Below are 19,351 nucleotides of genomic sequence, written 5' to 3'. Positions count from 1 at the left end.
TCTACCCATAATGACAACACTTCTTGTGCAGTGAATTCATCATTTTAAAACAAAGCAGTGTTAATTACAGATACTGATGTATGTTCTTGTGACAGACAAGCTCAACCAGTGGTCCAATAAAATGTGAGATTTCAGGATGTCTTCAAAATTGAAGCTGCTGACTCGTTCTTCGAAGTCAAACTTTACAACAAATACAGACACTATGATTTGAATTTATTACGTCAGATATTTATAGAGAGAAAATATTACATGTAACTGAGGTTTGTTTTTTGTTTTTTTCCAAACTAAAAATATAATTTGATACAGTACCTTGGGAAATTAAATTATAAATACATTCAAAAGTTCATTCAGATCTCATAGTGGGACTGCTACATTTCATCATTGCCACTGTAGTGATTAAAAACATAACACAGTATCTACATAGTAATAACTGAGGAAAAGTGCATTGTGTCTGGTTTAAATATCAAACTGTAACATTTCATATATCGAGGTCCTGCAGGTTCCCCCAGCTGGGTCCCACTTTGACTTTGGCCTTCAACTTCACATAGAGTTTCACTACTGACTCCATCTCTCTCTTGACTATCTGTGCAACCTGACAGAAGCAGAGGTTAGTGTGAGAGACACTTCACACAGCTGTGTGCAACCAAAACAGTAATTCCTTTATGTACCTGTATGAGGTCTTCTTCTGTGGCTTCGTAGATGAGTTCATCATGCAGCTGCAGGATGAAGTAAGCTCCTCTGAGTTGTGATCTTCCAGCTCTGCGATGATTACGGACTGACGAGATTACAGACGTGATTAATTTACAGACTTAAACATGATGCAGGGGTTATTGCTCCCTGCATATTACATTAATGCAAAAAACCAAAAAGGAGATAATTTGTGTTCAGGTCACCTGAATTTGTGTGCTGGTGAGACGGAGGAGCTGCAGGATACGTATTTCGTAGCCGTTTCTGGATGTTGACAGTGGCAAGTTTAACAATATCAGCTGCAGAGCCCTGTACGGTTGTGTTCACTGCCTGCCGCTCTGCCTAAAAAAGTTTTGTGTTTTAAGGAAAAGGTGAAAAAAGTGGAAGAAGCACTGCATGCATTTTAAATGACATGCTTCATATCTAAATTCTGTCAAAGAACTCGTGCTCACGTGAGCTTTGATGTGTCCATTGTTGCTGGTTATTCCAGGTAGATATCTTCTGCGACCCATCAGCGTCTGGACATAGCCGTCCTTTATACAGTTCCTCACAGTCTGTTTAAGAAAAGCATTGATCCCTGAAATGTCAGAAAGAAAATGTTTTAAAATGAGAATGTAGAAGTAAGTTTAACCAGTTTAAAGCAAACATGTCAGTGGTTCAAGCCCCCCTCTACAATTGACCATGGTCTGCTATACTGGATTATCAATCCAACTCTTGGTCTTGTTATGCTCCTCAGCTTGTTTTAGTACTGATAATAACTGAACGACGTTAAGAAGTTTACACTTACACAAGTCTAATCTTCACAACACTGATAAGATTAGAAAAAACATTTCATACTACCAAAAAAAAAACAAAAAAACAACCAAACAAACATTCAAGATCTTGCTGTCTCTCTTTTTTTCAAGTACAGGCACATAATTTCCATTTAATGTTTTTATTTTTTCCTGTTATCTCATTGTAGCTATAAACCCCTCAATATTCCAACCTGTATACTGCAGCACATCCCATGAACTGGATTGTCTCATATGCAGAATTTGTGTTTTTTAGCATTGTGTGATGCATAACAGTGCAGAGAATATGCATGCGTCTTTCAGATGGACTCAAATTGGATGAAGAAAAAGTCACATGGGAACAGCTACATTATGCGTGTGTGCAGCAGTCTGCGTGGGTGTAAGAGACACCGTGGCAACAACCGGAAATACACGGCTAATATTAGTGATATTACTAATATTGAGACATGTGTAGTGGGGAAGCCCCAGTGTATACCTTTGTATCTGGCTTTGAAACTCTCAATGTAGCATGCTGCATCATTCTCATCCACTCCCATTTGCTCCCCCAAAGACTTTGCTCCCATCCCGTAGATGATGCCATAGCAAATCTGCAAACACAGAAGCATGTACTCCCCTGGTGACCTTGCATGTGTGCATGTCCTTGCTGTCTACCCTTTCCAGCCTAGTTGTACCTGTTTTGCCTGTTGTCTGAGGCTGTCATTCACTGACTCTGGCTCGACACTCTTCCACTCAGCTGCAATGCAGCGAAACACATCTGCTCCACCATTCAGCACCTGGTGAACATGCAAAGTTCACAATTTGAGTTTACATATTGTTTTCTTTCCATTAACCAGATTTAAATTTCACTGACCTGCAGGAGACGCTGATCCTTTGAGAGATGAGCTAGCACTCTCAACTCCAGCTGGGAGTAATCAGCTGCTAATATCATTCCACCTACACAACAGTACAAAGCTTATAGAAGCGCCTGAGGCAAAGCTACAGGAAGGACAGGTAACCACTCATCAATATGAACTATACGTGGATGTACCAGTAGTATTATTATTAGAGAATTATTATATTAACCTGAAAAAGGAATGAAAGCATGTCTCATGCTAACAGAGAAGGCAGGGCCTTGTTCTGAAGTTCCAGCTGCGACTGAAGATACCACAGAGCGTCTCCTCTTTCTGTAACAACAGTGTAAAAAAATCATTATAGCAAGTCCACCCTGCTACATCACGCCGAGCTACTTAACTTTTAAAGCGGTTAGTTTTGGAAAAAAAATGCATTATTCTTCTTGCATTATTTTAGGGATGTAATACTATTACTCTGTTGTTGGCCTATTTCTACTTCTACTTCATAGACAGACCTATGAATATGAACAGAACATTCGGCATAATAAAAGAGATGAGCACAGGCAAATAAACTTTTCATTTAATTTATTGACTTTTTCCACTGGAAAATACTTTACAGGTTATTATTAAGTAATATGCCACATTTAACGGGAGGCAAATAAAACAAACTACATATTTTAACACATATTTTTAACACAGTTACATGTAGGGCTGCTCAATTAATCGAATTTTAATCACGATTACGATCTGGGCTTTCAACGATCATTAAAAATGACTGAGCCGATTATTAGACCCTCCCTCATGCTTTACTCTCGCGCTGCTCCGTGTGGTAAGTCATGCGCACCGCTCTCCATTTCGAACACGCGTCACAACAATTAAGAGGACCCGAGGGAAGCTCGGAAAGCTAAGCAGAAGTTATTTGGAGAGGAGAGTGACTGCCGTTGGTTGAAAAGAGGTAAAAAAAAAAACTTCAGTGGTGTGGAAACATTATGGGTTGGCGGAGTTAGACGTGGATCAAGTAGACAGTGTGTAAACTTTGCTACGATGTAGTAGCTGCACCACAGAGCAACACTGCAAAGTTGACTAAACATAGATGTTTACATTTTTCATTTATTTCTTATATTGCAAACATTTGCACTGTTATCAGTATTTGCACACTATTTTATATTATTTTTTAAAGTCATTATTCAATACATTGTTATTGTTAACCCTTTAAAGCCGGTCAGAGCAGCACACTCCGTTTTGCGTAACTATTTTTAAATCCCTGTAGAACCTGAACCGCTAAGCTAGCGCAATAATTTGTTTTGCATATGAAACCGGAGGAGTTGTACTTACATCTTATGCCATCAGCTTGTCCTCGGTCACGGTTTCCTTCCACATAAAGCTTTGCAAAAATTGCATAAAAAGCGCTTGCAGGAACAAAAACATAATATTCCAGAAACACGCTTTGCCGATCCATCAGCTGTTCCTAACACTTCCCACTTTGAAAAAGACTCAACTCGAACTATCGCATTTCCTGCCCGAAACCGGAAGTGATGTCATTTTTGCGGAAAATGTAGTTTTTTACTTGTAGGCCTTAAGTAAAAAACTATACTATACTATACTTATACTAGTGTTTTTATAAGTCATGTTTGACTCTATACTTTTCTGAATAGTTGCTGGGATGCTTAGAACTCGAATTGCACAGCTGGAAATAGTTTATTTTGATGCACGTGCTGTTTTCTTTGCAAATTTGCATCATAGGATTGTTTTTTTTGTTTTTCCTGCAGTATATAAAAATTGCTGTATCTCCAAAATAAAACTATGAAGACACTCAAAATAAATTTCCTGTGGTGGGAAACTATTTTTTGCAACTTTTTTGTATTTAAAGTTTTGAGGGATAAACCTCTTAAATTTCTCCAAGTAGAAATATATGTAAACAAAACAAAAACGATTTTCAATTTTTTTGTAGTTTATTGCACTTGTTTGCAATTAATGTAGTTACTATGGACTTAATGCATACATATTATTAAAATATGGGCTATAACAGTTGTATTGATGTATAGCAACTTGAAATGCTCCCACAAATGGCACTACAGCATGTACAAAAAAAATAATATAAGCTCTGGCGGACTTGGTTCTATGGTAGGTCTTAAAGGGTTAAATAAATATCGTCAAATAATCGTGATCTCAATTTCAGTGAAAATAATCGTGATTATCATTTTTGCCATAATCGAGCAGCCCTAGTTACATGTACTGTAAAATAAATTTAAAAACTGCAGTCAGGCCTACAGTAACAGCTGCCAACTTCATTTCTAAAGAAAATCTGAAACTGAATTCATTTAGTGAGAAACGTGTTTTCTCATTTACATATACAGTTGTCTTTTTTCATTTTTTTATTTTCTTTTCTTTTTATTGACTGTCTTTGCATCTCATGACCTCTTGTTCGTTTCTTTCGCTTTCCTGTTTGTTTCTTTGTAACATAGAAAATGCTAAATTAAAAAAAACATATTTATATAATTAAAACTTGATGAATTCCCCTTTTAAAAACAAAACACTTTGATCAAGTTTAACCTTACCCTGCTTTGGTCGTCCTGTAACAACCATCTTGTGAAGGTGGGCTCTCACCCACCATGGTGGGCATGTGAATCTCAAAGTCTTTGGGGACGTTCTGTATGTTTGGCTCGGTGAAACTCACTCTACCTGAGGACAGAATGAGCCGAGTCACTACAGGCTTCATATTTAACCTAAAGGGAAAATGTATTTGACAGCAGTGAAATCTCAGAAGTCTTCGTGTGCTGGTGTTTGTGTTTTACCTGTGGCTGTGTGTGTTTGAGCGATGGGGTATATCCTGTCCATCTCCAGTGTGGGGTGGTATTGTTTTTCCCTCTGCAGAGGGTAGACCACTTTAGTCAAGGCGTTAGTGATACGTCTCCACTCCAGAATTACACCTGGCAACGCGTGCAGCGGGCGAAGTTTCTCCAGAACATCCTGCTTCGAGAAATAAATGTTAGAGTTACGAAGCCAAAATAATGATTTACAGTTTTATAATATAATAAATACGTTTCTTGACAGCAATTAGGTGCAGGAGCAACATTAATTTGGTGAAATGTGAAATTGCTTCACCTTTGTGGTGCTGAACTGCTTCCCAAGTCGCACTCTGCCACCTGCCCTCCTCGTGTATCCCAGAGTTTTCTTACTTTTTGATCCACCTGCGTCACCATTTGGAGGTAGGTGGAGTTCTAAGAACAACACCTGCGGCATACATGTGAGCACACACAAGTTCAGAAGTCTTACTACGCTTTGCGCAGACTAATTGGCAATTTTACTCAAAAACGTAGCTGGGATGGAGAAGAAGTGTCTGACCTGTGCAATGTCATCGACGCAGGTGAGGGAGAAGCTGTGTCCAGCCAGAGCGTAAGCTTCAGATTCCAGCACAGACAGTTTGGCTTGCATGACGTGTTTTTGTCGTTCACACTCTTCAACACTGAAGCCGACTCCGTTCAGTTCCAGCAGGGCCAAACAAACCTGGGAAGGCATCTCTATGCTCCTGAAAAAATCTGACATATATGTACAATATTGTTAAACAAATGTCTAAACACATATTTCTGAACACATGGAGTGTGAGTTTCTATACCCAGTGTGCCCTCTTTCTCTAGCATGCCGGTCAGATGGTTCATGACGGCGTGTACGAGCACGCTTGTGGTTGCCGCCCTAACACGGGGACAGTGTGAATGTGCATTTCCAAGTCCGTCCAGCAGCGGTAACTCTTCTGGACAGTAGACAGTGACCATGTTGGGTAAAGTCCTCTCCTCACTGCCAGGGTCCAGCAGCCAACACGCAACCTGTGATAGATATTCACAACTTCAGCATGACATTTATTTTCTTTAACAATTTTTTCCCTCCAAGCATGGCAGCTGTATTTAACCCGTAATGTTATTAGTGTATCTGAGACGAAATGGACATTTATTTTTACATATTGCTGAGAAAATATGTTGATAAGTATAAGCAGATCATCTCTTATTGCTCACGGGAAAGATTGTATCTCTCGGCTGACTTGGAAAAGACTTGATATCCCCCTGGGTGAGCTGGAAGATGTGTCCGAAATGAGAGAGAAGTCTGGGCTTTTCTGCCCAGACTGCTGCCCCCACGATCCGACCCCGGATAAGCAGTAAGAGGTGGATGGATGGATTATCTCTTATCGTTTATAATAAATACAAAAAGTCTCAAAGTGTCAGCCTTACATATTACCAAGGTGCAATCACAAAATCTCACAGGTTGAGATAAAAATGATAGTTTAATATGAACTGCACTTGAATGGAGAAGTGTCAGGTTGCACACGTGACTTCAGTGTTTTTCTGTTTTCTCACCTTTGGGTCTTCACAGTTTCCTTCCAAGCTGATTCCACAGCTCAGTACAAGTGTCTTGTACACCTGTATGATGTCATATACAACTACCGCACGCACTTCATGACCAGCTGATTGGCTGCTCAGACAAGCTTTCACCTGCTCCAGCCTCTCATTTACTGGCAAGTCATTATCCAGTGGAGGAGGGGCCAGACTGGCGCTCAGGCCTAAGGGAAATGCAAACAAGGTCAACTGAGAAAACACTGTTAAAGAGCGAGCTGGTAACGTCAACCTGCATGTATTTTTCGATCGCTACCTTTGCTCTGCTCTTCCTGCAGGGATACATAGTATGCGTCTCTTCCTCCCCAGCATACAGACAATCCAATCAGAACAAGCCCTTCGCTGTTCCTTAATGGAAATCCAACAGGCGTGTTGAGCCTGTGCTGAGCAGCTGACTCTGCACAGAAAATAAATGGATGAAGTCACTGATCTCATCACAGGCTAATTTAGTGGTGCTTATGCTGACGAGAAAAAAATACAGGTGCTAAAGAAATTTTGTCAGATGATGCAAATATATTGAGTGCCTTGGAACTGCTTCACCCTAAATGACTCTTCAGTTACCTCTCTTGTGTTTCCCTCCTATTTCCCCCTCAGGCTGCTCTGTCCTTTCACAGGCCAAAGCCAGAGAGTAGCGCTGTTTTGTTTTCCACTCTTTAATGAACGTTTCAAAGAGGCGCCTGTCGCTTGCCACGTCTATGATGGAGAAAGTCCCGGAGTTGCTGGAACAGACAGACGCATCCTGGGACAGCTGAAGCGTGAAGCTTTCGTGAAACACAGGTGACTCTGTATCAGAGAGAGGCTGTGGGGATGGAGGAATAGAGTGTCGGGGAGGGCCGAGGGTCTCGCTGGTGGATGTGGTTTTCAAATTTGACTGCAGAACAGTTGTTAGTTCAGGATTAGGTAGCGTCTGTGGTTCCTGTCCACGTTTTTGGTGGTGATCAGTTGTTGATTCTAGACTCTTATTGTCAGAAGCAGAAACTACTGATCGAAGATTATGGTTTCCTGTGGGAGTTTTAGGACATTTTGCAATTGCCAATTTTTCTTGAAAGCGGCTTGACGGAATCGACTGGTTCAGTGGTGACTGGATGGATGAGGTGGTCAGCTTTACTCTTGGTGTAACAGGTGGTGTTTCCTGAGTTGGGGGAATGAGGTCACCAGCAGAGCCTGGTCTTTCTAGTAAATTTTCACTGTCACTTCTTAAAGGTCGTCCTTCTTTAGAGTTACTTGTAGCAGCAGATTGCTGTAACTTCTCCCTCTTTTTGCCTGCTTGCTTCGAAGACTCTGGTATCAGTGGAGCACCAGCTGTGTTTGCAGCAGCAGCAGCATGCGTTTGAATGACCGTGAGGCCTTCTGTTGTGTTTTGCAAGGGCTGGTCAGACATGCTAGGCCAGCGGTCAAAGATCTCTTGTAAACCAGGGCTACAATCAAATGCACTTTCTGGAGCATTTTGCTGAAAGGGTTGTTTAAAAACTGTATTATGTGACAATATGGCATCCATTTTCTTTTTCTTTTCCTTCTCTTCTCCTTTAGTCTCTACATGTTTTGCATTTTCAACATCTTCAATACCTATTTCCTGTCTCCCTCCTGGGTTAACACTTTCTTGTGTGCTACACTGTTTAATGTTTTTTAGATTTTTCTCATCATGTTCATTTTGAGGTGTAGTAGTGAGTTGTGGCTGCATCTGTCCTTCACACAGAACATTCTGCTCTGGGTTCACTTGCTCATGCTCTTGTTCAGTACCGTCTGCTTGTCTGAACAAACTCTGCCTTTCCAGATAGTGTTCACCGATCAGCAGCGAGTCACCCCACTCTGACAGGTTAAAGAAAGACTCGCCCCATTGGATTGCCTCCTGTTTCTCTGCTTCCTGGTTGGCAAGAAGCTCACTGCGTCGTCTCTCCTGGGTCGATGAAGCACGCTTTTCTTTCACCTCCTGGTTTATAGATTCCTCCTCATCTGATTGGTCAGGGATCTGGTGCGGGCTCAGATCCGCCAGCAGAGGGCTGTGATATAAGCTGTCAAAAAGGAAGCTACTGCTTCTGTTAAGACTCACAGAAGAGGTCTGATTAGGATCCGGAGCCTCATCATTAAATGCACCTTCATTTTCATCTTTATTCATGTTATCACCACCTCCTGGCTCAGGTGAAATCTTTGAGAAAGGAACAAATAAGTATTTATAAAGACGACCATATTCACACAATTCTAGCATAATATATGTTTCAGTCTCTTACCTGATGGCTGGTATTGAGGATGAGCTCCATCTGGCTATCTGAGAGAGAAACATTGAAGCTGGGGTGTGCTTTGTCTGGCCCTTTAAGTCCATTTGTTCTTTCATGTCCATTTTCCTCCAGACCTGCAGCTACTTCCAACAATTGATCTTCTCTTCTCTTTTTTGTTTCAACTTCCTGATCCATACATCGGACGACCTCATCTGTCTGTTGAACAATGATTCTCTCTGTCTGAGTGTCCAGTTCAAAGCTGTCACCAAAACTCTCTTCTCCCGTTTTAACATCCCCCTCAATTTCATCATCTGTCTTATCTCCTCCATAGAGCTCAGGAGATGAAAACTTCTCTCTGCCATCCATCCGTCTTCGCTTGGCCTCAGGAACAGTGGCAGAGGAGTCCGAGAGGGGAGAGTTTAATGTGTCTGGATTTGTAGGTGTACGAGGAGGGGTTTCGTGCATACGGTGAGGGGCAGGAATAGTTACTAGCAGCTGACCTGAATGAGCTGAATTTTTGACTGAAGAAACTATTGCAGGTTTCGAGTGTGACGTTTCTGCGGTCTCAACGTTATCTTGCAGATTTTTGTCAGTCTGTATGGAGTGCAGGACTTTTCTTAAGGCTCTCTTCAGTATACCAGGTTGCACAGGTGAAACAGTGAGTCCTGTGGTGCAGTCTCCTTTCACTGTCCTTGTGGAAACCGTTTGCTGTTGTTCTGCCCGTGATATTGGCGCTCTAAAACGTGGAAGCAGTATTGGAGAAGGTGAGGCCTGAGGCTGTGGTCCCGGTGCAGGCACGGGCAGGGGGCTAGATATAATCTCAGCCAACTCCTGTGTTAGGCTCTGTTCAGGAACAGGCTGATTTACTTGACAATTCTTTGGCCTGATTGAGACCGTGACTCCATCTGCGTCTCTTTCTTTTCGCTTTGCTTTGTGGCACTCCTTCTCTTCCTGCTCTGACCCTATGTTCTCTGCGTTTTCACCTTGATTTTCTGCAGCATTTGTTATTGATTTCTTTGTCACTGCTTTTGATGTTTCATTTTTTCTTTCTCTGTTTGCTTCCCCGATTTCTGGGTCAGATCTGCCTTCCTTTCTGGGATCTTCCAATATATTCTTTGATTCCATCACTCCTAACTTCCCCTGCTCTTTTCCTGCTTCCCCTTTTTCCCTGCTGTTCCTTCCCTCCATTTTCACTTCAGACATCTTTTCATCACTTTTACAGCCTTCCCTAATCTCTTCTCCATGATCATTGTTTGTCTCTGGTTCTTGTACACTGAGACACGAGGAGGACGAGGTGTCCGAATCCCCAGAGTGATCATCAGGGCTGTTTACAGCAGGAGCCCCAGGAGGAAGACTTGTAGGATCCCAGTGAATTCCTAACTGGGCCAGGTCTTCTTGAAGAAGGAGCCTTGCCTCAGACACTATCTCAACAGCTGCCTCCTGTTCTGTGAGAGCTCGTCCACCAGTCACCCAGACACATCGGAGGCTTCGTCTCTCAGCTGCCTCCACTTCACTCTCATCCACTGCACGCTTGGAGCTGATGAAGGCAGACAGTACAAGACTGGTTATAGGTTATAAAGTTCTCAGGAGATTATAACTTGAGTGCATACCTTTTGAAATTGAGTTTGAGTTTAGATGGTTTACCACACCAGCTACATTACGGGGGTAGTTTAAATTGTTTTTTAGTTTGATTCACAGTGCAGTTGTTCAATTGTTATTCCTTTTTTTTGACTGATGTGCATATAATTATGTTCCTCCTGTAAGCACATCAGGATTTTTCAGTTGCATTAACTTTAAAAGTTATTAATAAAAAAATTAATCCAGTTCATCTGAACTGGATTAATTAATAATACACTGATTAATTTCTTTGCAATATTATTTTTCTGTTTTTCCAGCAGCGTTCTGCAACATTTACCAGGTCACAGTTCTTGAGAAATGGAGCACAGGCAAAGGAAAAACCCAATAAATATTTCTGCAGACCCAGGTCGCTTTCTTTAAAATTGCAAAAAATGAAAAATGCACTGGCCTTGATGGAAGCAGTCTTATGTGCCTTATGCACCACTAAGATGCTCCGCCCACCCATTTTTTCCCATTTAATTCTTAAATACCTTTTATGCAGTACGTAGCACATTTGAAAAACTGTATCAGATTTGCTGATTAAAAATTTAAAAAGCAATGCCATTATTTGCCTAGACAGCAGAACCAAATAAGTGCCATTCTTCAGTGACCTATCAGGGACTTCATATCTTTAACACAAATACACACCTACCTCTTAAATGGGATGGCATTCCGCAGGGCTTTCTCAACATCAGCTGCGGTGGCCCTGGCCAGCTCTGCGACAGTGCAGAGGCCTTGGGTGTAGAGCGCTCTGGCTCGAGTTGCATTCAGAAGGGAAACTCTGACCAGGTCGACCAGCTCCCTCTGGACTCCAAAGCTCAACCTGGTCTGGTACTGGGATAAAAGCAGTTCCATGTTGTGCCAGCCAAGACGCTTGCAGAACACAGTTACCATACCTGAGGGAACACATTTACATGCTTAGTTACCAACATGTTGCTTTTTGTTCTGTTTTTCTTTCGTTTCTTGTTGTGGTTACACTGATCACTGATTCAACAGCATTTAGATCCATTCTGATCCAGCGAAACGCCTGATGCACACTGGAACGAAATATGTTAACATGAATTACCTTAGAAAATCTCATACTAACCTGACTGAAAAACATGGACAACTATGAATGATGGATACATGTCTATAAGTTATGTATATAGGTGCAGAAACACATTTAAGTTGTAGTGGAGGTAAGTCTCTCCTGCGTATCTACCACTCAGAAGTGTTCCTGCCTCTTGCATTGAGTTAATGTTCTTGTTAATGTTCTGTTTAAAGGTAAAGTTTTGTCACAAATTCAAAGGGTGCGTATTCTAAAGTGTAACGTGTTCTCTGCTGCAAGCCTCAGAAAAGCTTTACGCTCAAGCCTCCAGAGGCGCTGGAACAACTTGTCTGAATCTCTGAAGTATCTACCTGCATACGTGGAAGCAGACTGCTGCAGAGATTGTAACTGCCCACGACTGCAGTTGTATTTGTTTGCAACAGTTCCCAAAGGCACCTCATTCACCAGATCCTGCAGTACAAGAGTTGTGAAAAACCTGAGAGCAAGTGAAAGAAAAGAAGATGGGAATTACAAAGGATTCAGTCAAACAAAAGAATATACTTTTTCCAGTAATGAAATATATCCCTTATTTGTTTGGGGGTTGGGTTTTTTCCCTGTGCTTCTCATATGAGTCAGCTTTTAAACAAGGGCCGCAATGTTAGGAATCACTATGCACACAATGAACAATATAATGTAATCCAGTACTAAACCCTGATTCATCAATAACATTTCAAGGTTTGCAGCAGTTTGAGGTTCTGAACATGTGAACTGAAAACTAAATGTAAAGGATATTCAGTAAGTATATGTTATACACATGACTTTCAAATTATAATAAATGTGTTTTACCGTTTATGAATAGCCATTTGTCTGTGCTGCTTTTCTGTCTTGGCAACAAGTTTCCCGCCGACAGATCGTGCCAAAAAGCCTTCCTGGACGCCAACCAGTTCTGCTACTCTCTTCATCGATGATGACAGCTGCTCCCACAGACAGAAGAACTGATACCAATCTATGGTGGTCCACTCTGCGTACAGTGGAGTGATCTGAGGAGAATTTGGACACAGTATTTCAAATATTTAGATTTGGAGCAGCAGTGTGGAATTTTAAGAGACGTGTCCTCTCAAAATATTTTTGTTACCTATAAGAAAGTTAGGATTTAAGCACCATTAGGCATGTATCAACAACCTTAAGAGGTATTATATAGCCAACAGAAAATGTTCCAGCAAGTTTTAATATATGTACCAGGTACAAAATGTGCAAATCATTTTCCAGGACAAAACCCTTCATGGCCCGCTGCAGGTCTGCAAATATTCCTAGAGCCTCAGGAGGAGATAGGGAGGAAGAAAGGGTGGCGGCGCCAAGTTGAGTTGGACAGTACCGCTCGTCTGGGTATGCAAAGACATGAGACAGAGAGCATATAATTCACTGAAAATCTGATAAGAAAATGATACTAGGATCAAAGAAAGTAAAGGAATCACAGTGAAATTAGTCTTTTATCAATTAACTGTGAAAACATTTTTTTTTTAATGTTGAAAATGACTATTTGAAATATGCATTTCTACCAGAACATAATATTATTGAAGGCCTATTCATCATGTGCCAGTTTAGCAGTGATATGAAAGGATATGAAAGGATGAATACTGCAGGATATTATCAAAACTGTGGGATTACCTTGTCCATCTTTTTGAATGTTAATAAATTCATTCTCCATCAACCATTCAACACAGGTCTCAATAGAGCCTTTACTGGCCTCTTCTTTGGAGACGTTTTTGCCATGACATTTCATGCTGGCAGCCAGAAGTGAGCACGAAGCATACAATCTCACATCTTGCGGAGTGCTGGCTACACCTCCAACGATTATCTGTGTGTCAGAATGAGGGGAATAAGGAAGACAAAACATTTACAGACATCTTGACGCAGCTGCTTGTTTAGTCACTGTGAGGTTAGGTAAAGTACCTTGACCGTACATCAGTTAAACTAGCGCAATAGCTGTTATAAAAGAAGGAAATAATCTACTTTAAGCATAACTTGTTACTATTCCTACCAGTTTGAATAATAATCATACCTCCAGGATGGCTCGTAGCATGCTAGTGGTAACACCTTCACCCTCTCTTCTCACCAGGCAGCTGCTGATTGGCTGAAGAGCACCTTTAAGCAGAGTGATACCTTTCTGACGCTCTGCCTCCTTACACACCAGCACACTTTCACCTAGAAGGAAAGAACAAAATGATAAAACACAAAATAAAACTCTAAACTTAATTTTTTTTGCAAACAAAATAAACTTCATTCATTCATGAAAGACTTCACACACCTGTAGTGTCAATTCCTTTTCTTCCTGCTCGTCCTGCCATCTGTTTGTATGTGAGCGGATCCAGCAAGTGACCGTTGAATGTGGGAGTTCGAATGATGACCCTGCGCGCTGGGAGATTAACCCCTGATGAGAGGGTCGAGGTGGCAGCCAGGACTCTGATCATGCCCTGGCGAAAAGCTCCCTCCAACACGTCACGTTCATCGAATGTTAATCCTGCAGAGTCAAACATTAACTCATATAAACATACTCAAAAAAATATTGCATTTAGTCTAGAACAATGGTTCTCAAACTGCGTGGCAGGCCCCAACCAGGTGACCAATAAGAAATTAAACTAAGTTGATTTAATATAACAATATAGTTATATTATTCAACAACTATTGACAATAGTTGTTGAATGTGGGGGCATCAAATTAGGTTTAATATCCAGTAGTCTAGACTCAGCTGTGGTTAAAAGGATTGCATAAATGTGTTCACCAGCATGGTGGAAGGCCACGCCCCATGGCACAGTGCGCTGCAGGATGGGGTCCAAACCAGCTGGAGTTCGTCTTAATTGAGCTATTACATCCACTAGTCCCTCCTGATCCAGACGCACTGTCTGAGGCTCAGCTTCGCTCTGACGCTCTGAGAAAAAACATACCAAACACAACACACCATAAGATTTGAGATAAAATTCTGTGACTCAAATATAATAAATTCATTAAAAAACTGAATGTGCATATCATAACATGCTGCAAAAACAGGCTATTGTTCTACCTCATTCTGAAATAAGTATTTAAGCTTCACAAACCAGCATGTCTGAGGTTGTAAAACTCTCTCGCGATAGTATCTGCCAGTTTCTCACACCAGTTCTTTGAAGGGCAGAATAGCAGCACGCAGTGGCCCTCTCTCGCTGTCTCATAGCACAAGCTTACTACGTGGTCATCATCACCCTATGACGTAAAGAATCTGTTAATATACTACTATTCATGACAAACTATGTCTCATCTCTGGACTTTACTCAGTTACCTTAACGTGGAGTGCAGGAGTAAAATGTCGGACCACAGAGAGACTCTGGTCATAGATGTTGCAGCCCACCTTGAGGTGCTCCTGCAGGGGTACAGGTCTATAGTCTGTCTGGTACAGCTCTGCACCTAACCAGCTAGCCAGGAGCGAGAGGTTTGGCAAAGTGGCACTCATACCGATTATTTGAATGCCCTCAGAAAGAGACCTGCAGAAAGACTAATTAACACTTTTGGCAGAGGAGCATGATTTTTAAAGACTGCAAATTCAGAAAAGGTCAGGCCAAAAAAATTAAATAAATGGCACAGACCCCATGCTGTTCTGCTTCTGTGCAATGTAGCGGATTTTAGTTAAGAGCAATTCCAGCAGGTATCCTCTTCCAGAATCTCCAACCATATGCAGCTCATCTACTACCACCATACCTTGAAGCACAAAAATAACAAACTCATTCTCTATTAATTATATCAATGAATGCAAACAATTAGGACTGCAAAGCAATAATATCTTTTAGAATTTAGTATTTCTGTATTTAGTAATTTACTGTAGTGTACTGACTTTGGTAAATTACTTCTTTTATTTCAGTTTATAAAATACCTGCAAATAACCCAAATGCGTTCAGTTTACACTGATAAAAGTGAGAAAAGAAGGAACTTCTTAAACTTGAAAAGCTGCAGTTAAGCAAAAGTTTGACATGACCGTCAATTGACGACTCAGTTGTTCAACTGTTTCAGTACTAGCACCTATAACAAATTTATTACCTAGAAGAGTCATACTATTCTCTTCAATGAGTCTGTTAAGAAGAGAGTTGGCTTTTTCTATGGTGCAAACAGCTACGTCCAGAGCTGTGAACCCTCCAGCAGCAGAGGTGCTGCCCATGTACCCCTCCACCCGAACTCCTGCCTCTTCAAATATGCTCTACAAGATAAGATACACAAGTGTGTTAGACTGAGACATATACACAGAAAACACTTTGTCCATAACCATATGCATGAATTTCTCTGTTCACTGCTCACGCACCTGAAGGTAATGCATCTTCTCTTTTGCAACAGAGACAAATGGCAGGATGAAGAGAGCTTTTCTTTTTGTCTCCAACACACGCTTTAACATCAACAGCTCTGACACCAGAGTTTTTCCAGCACTAGTAGGGGCTGAAATAAAATTAAAAAAAAAAAAACACAAAACGAAACAATAATAATAATAATAACAGCAATACAAATAATAATTGAAAAGATTTTCCCAACTGATATGCCTGTTGCTCCTCCCTCCCCAAGACCCACTTTAGAAACCTTGAGATCATAGAGGAGAGAATAAAGAAAACATAAAACATTGAGATTCTTACCAGAATACACCAGGTTACCTCCCTGCAGCACCTGTCCAACAGCAAGGCACTGAGCCTGCCACTCAAACATCCGAGTCACTCCACGTTTCTGGTATCGGTCCAGCACAGGTTTTGGTAAGCCCCAGTTGGAGAGCAACAGCTTTTCAGCTTGGTCAGGAGGAACACACAAGGCAGGACCTACAGTAGGACACAAGTTATTACACGTAGTATTGAATCAAAATCTTCAATGCTTTGTTTAAAACAGATATGTGATCATGTCACACACATGTCAAATATGAATACAGTTTATTGAAACAGTCCAAATCTGGGCACACATGAACAAGAAAGCCATTCATACAAGCTGCAAAACTGGTTTACTAAAAGGATAAAATAGCCACCTGCTGCAGGGCCTCAAAACTGTGATCAGTGGTCGCACCACTGCCTTTGATTATATTCAATATGAGGCAACTTTATTTTATTTGGGCCTTTTTTCTTCTCGTCTTCATGCCTTTCCTTGTCTTATGTAAAATAGTTTTAACTGCTTTGTTGGCGATTGGTGCTAAACAAACAAAATCCCCTACCTCATGTCTCATCTAAGGGGAAGCAGCTTGGAAATGTTGCTATTGATATGTATGCTATGAACGTTGATATTGAAACCATGTTCTGAAGAGGGTTTACTTATCATATCAAATTTTACAACCTTGATTATTTCTGTGCACATTCCTACGCTGTATGCAGTAACACACACAATAGTTCATCTGTGTTTCGTCCAGCAGCCAGCTGAATGGTTAATCTAGCTCGACAGTTTTATGTCAGTGCCTGGTGTACTTTACCTGGATGAGGCAATGTGTCACTGAGAGTGCTGAGCTCTAAGCCGCTGGGGACTGTGAGCACAGAAGCAGACTGACTCTGTAACGATTGCTGGAGTTTGGCCCTCTTCATAGCTGCTGCGAGACGGGTGGGGCTGAACAAGATGTAGTCCCTGGATAGATGGCCATTCTTACTTGACCCACTTTTGTCTTTGCTAAAAGGAGAACTCTTTCTTTTAGACACAAGCTTCTGGCTGTGGAACAGAGCAAGAGAGAATATGTTGACAGAAGCAGTTCAGGAGGACATTAAAGAAATTATACAAAAGCTAGACAAGTTAAAACACACATGCTGGAAGTGCCTGCTTGCTGACTCTTTTGTGTGTTCTGGCAAGCTACAACGTTGACAACGGCAGAAGCAAGCTTTGAAGTAGTGCTCTGTGGATGTTCCACTTCCTCCGAGTCCTCACTGAAGAGAAGCTTTTGAGCAAGCTCTTTGCAGTCAGCTCTCCATCTCGCTCGCTTGCTATCCCCTCTAGGCTCACAGACTCCATCAATAGGGCAAGGGTGTCTGCGGGATCTTTTGTCTGAGGGGTGAAACGATGCTCCATCTCTGATCTGCACCAAATCTCTCTCCTTTTCATTTTGTGCAACTAGTGCAAGGGGGCGTAAAGGGGCAGAGGGAGTTGATGCTGATGATGGTCTTTCCAGGGCATGTCTGTTTACTGCGAGCTTCACAGGGTCCACAACGTCTAGCGCCAGCAGGACCTCTTCACTGAGAGCTAAAGTGGACTCCCCCAGCAGAAACACAGCTCCTCCGTTCTAAGACAAAAAACAATGCTTATGATTTATTTGAATCAAAGAAGGACAGAGAGAGTAAAATAAGCTGTTCCACTCACCGTGTGGTTGTCTTTGTTGCTGTTCTGTGATCCGTTTGTTTTGTCTGACAGGCTTGTTTTCTGTCTGTCTCCGTTTGGTGGCTCATCATGAGCTTGGAAGCTGTGCGCAGAAATAAGTGCATTCATTACTTCAACACGTACGACTGGCGATTATATTAATATTGGTGTCTCCAAGCAACAGCTGACTGTTCATAAATGTCATTGCAGATAAATGAAGTGAAACAGGTTACTCACCTTGTTTTCTTTTTGACCTGGTGCTGTCCCATGTAGCTCCTTTTTTTCTGAGGACCCGAGGTGTTCATGCTGAACAAACTGCAGAGGTTTTAGTGAACGCCCGAGTGAGTGGATGTGAATTAACATGACATAAATTTACCCTCGACACAGGCTTATAAACTCAATTTGATGTTCACAAAACAAAAGAAAGCAATAGTCAACCTCTTAAGTAATTATTTTAGTAGCGAAAAAAAACAATAAAAAAAACCTTTTAGTTTGATAAACAAGTCTCAAATCAAAAAGACCGCCGGAGCGCCACCCCGGTGTTTCGCTAAAACAGTCCGACGGAATACAAGCTGTTCCTAAGCAAAGTTCCATTTAGCATCACTATTGCTACTACTATCTATTCTACATTGACTATTAATAATGATTGATGTGAATAATGATTGTGTAGTGAATAATGATTGTGTAGTGAATAATGATTGTGTATTTACAGTGGTACTTTTTACTTTCTACTTTACCACTTACGTAAACGTAAAAGTAATACATTCTAAACCTTACTGAACCTTACAATATAAAAGTAAAACTATCCATTACACATAAAATGGGTTCCATAGCCATTCTTTTATGTTATAGTCTATTATCAAATTATTATAAATGAATAAGCAAGTATTTCATATTTGTAGATGCCCAGGGCAGAGGTGATTGAAGTAATTGTATATACTGTTGCGTGGTTTCATTTACTGTACAGCAGTTTATTTTTCTTTTTTCCCCTTTTTCACAATTTAGCTATTCTTCCCCGACCATACCGTATACATGCTGATGACGCAAAGAATACACATTAGTATAATATACCATGTATGTGTAGTGTAAATAAAACTAATACTGATAATTGACAAATTAAATAAAATGTTGTTTAATACATGTTTTATGATGTTTTGTGTTTTGGTAAAAATAATTATGCTCCAGGGTATTTACTGAAAAACACATAATGCCTTAAATTCAGAAAAATTACTACATCGTAAAATTTTCGAAAATTAACCCAGAAGGTATTGCGTCTCTTATGAAGTGCTACTTCTTTCCATTTCTTTTCTGGAAATAATGTGTAGAACAATATCGTCCTCTTCTTTTACTATAAGTTGGATATTTTATATCTATTTAGTCTGGTCCTGTTACAGTGAAAGTAAGTCTGCCTATTCAGCGGGGAGGAATAAAATATAGACCAAATATGACAGTAAACATTTATAATGTTTAA

General features: G+C 40.9%; 1 protein-coding gene across 3 annotated transcripts; it reads right to left on the bottom strand.

Annotated features, from left to right (window-relative positions):
* Nucleotides 1-478: 478 nt before the first annotated feature.
* On the bottom strand, nt 479-18,185 carry polq (polymerase (DNA directed), theta). 3 transcript variants are annotated; one of them, XM_085357001.1, is made up of 36 exons: nt 18,118-18,185; nt 17,884-17,983; nt 17,334-17,806; nt 17,012-17,241; nt 16,200-16,376; nt 15,878-16,008; nt 15,619-15,775; nt 15,171-15,282; nt 14,867-15,068; nt 14,649-14,790; nt 14,336-14,482; nt 13,862-14,074; nt 13,616-13,758; nt 13,222-13,411; nt 12,793-12,935; nt 12,400-12,593; nt 11,925-12,049; nt 11,179-11,422; nt 8,922-10,446; nt 8,260-8,839; nt 7,255-8,211; nt 6,950-7,090; nt 6,658-6,860; nt 5,925-6,132; nt 5,654-5,847; nt 5,414-5,542; nt 5,104-5,278; nt 4,867-4,990; nt 2,541-2,641; nt 2,329-2,411; nt 2,150-2,251; nt 1,954-2,065; nt 1,140-1,264; nt 894-1,029; nt 669-757; nt 479-592 (listed from the first exon to the last, which is right to left on the bottom strand). In XM_085357001.1, the coding sequence occupies exons 1-36, from the start codon at nt 18,183-18,185 to the stop codon at nt 479-481; spliced, it is 8,289 nt and encodes a 2,762-aa protein (XP_085213127.1). The 3 variants fall into 3 exon arrangements, with proteins under 3 accessions (XP_085213127.1, XP_085213126.1, XP_085213125.1); XM_085357000.1 differs by having other exon boundaries at nt 669-775; nt 7,255-8,839; nt 17,012-17,237; nt 17,330-17,806; XM_085356999.1 differs by having other exon boundaries at nt 669-775; nt 7,255-8,839.
* Between the last annotated feature and the right edge of the window lie 1,166 nt (nt 18,186-19,351).

This window comes from Diplotaxodon limnothrissa, linkage group LG6 (assembly GCF_057381915.1).
Source record: "Diplotaxodon limnothrissa isolate DT_005_m linkage group LG6, D_limnothrissa_male_GT1.1, whole genome shotgun sequence".
In the NCBI taxonomy this organism is placed as follows: Eukaryota; Metazoa; Chordata; class Actinopteri; order Cichliformes; family Cichlidae; genus Diplotaxodon; species Diplotaxodon limnothrissa.
The sequence above is the reverse complement of the archived record's forward strand: the minus strand, read 5'-3'. Positions and strand labels throughout refer to the sequence as shown.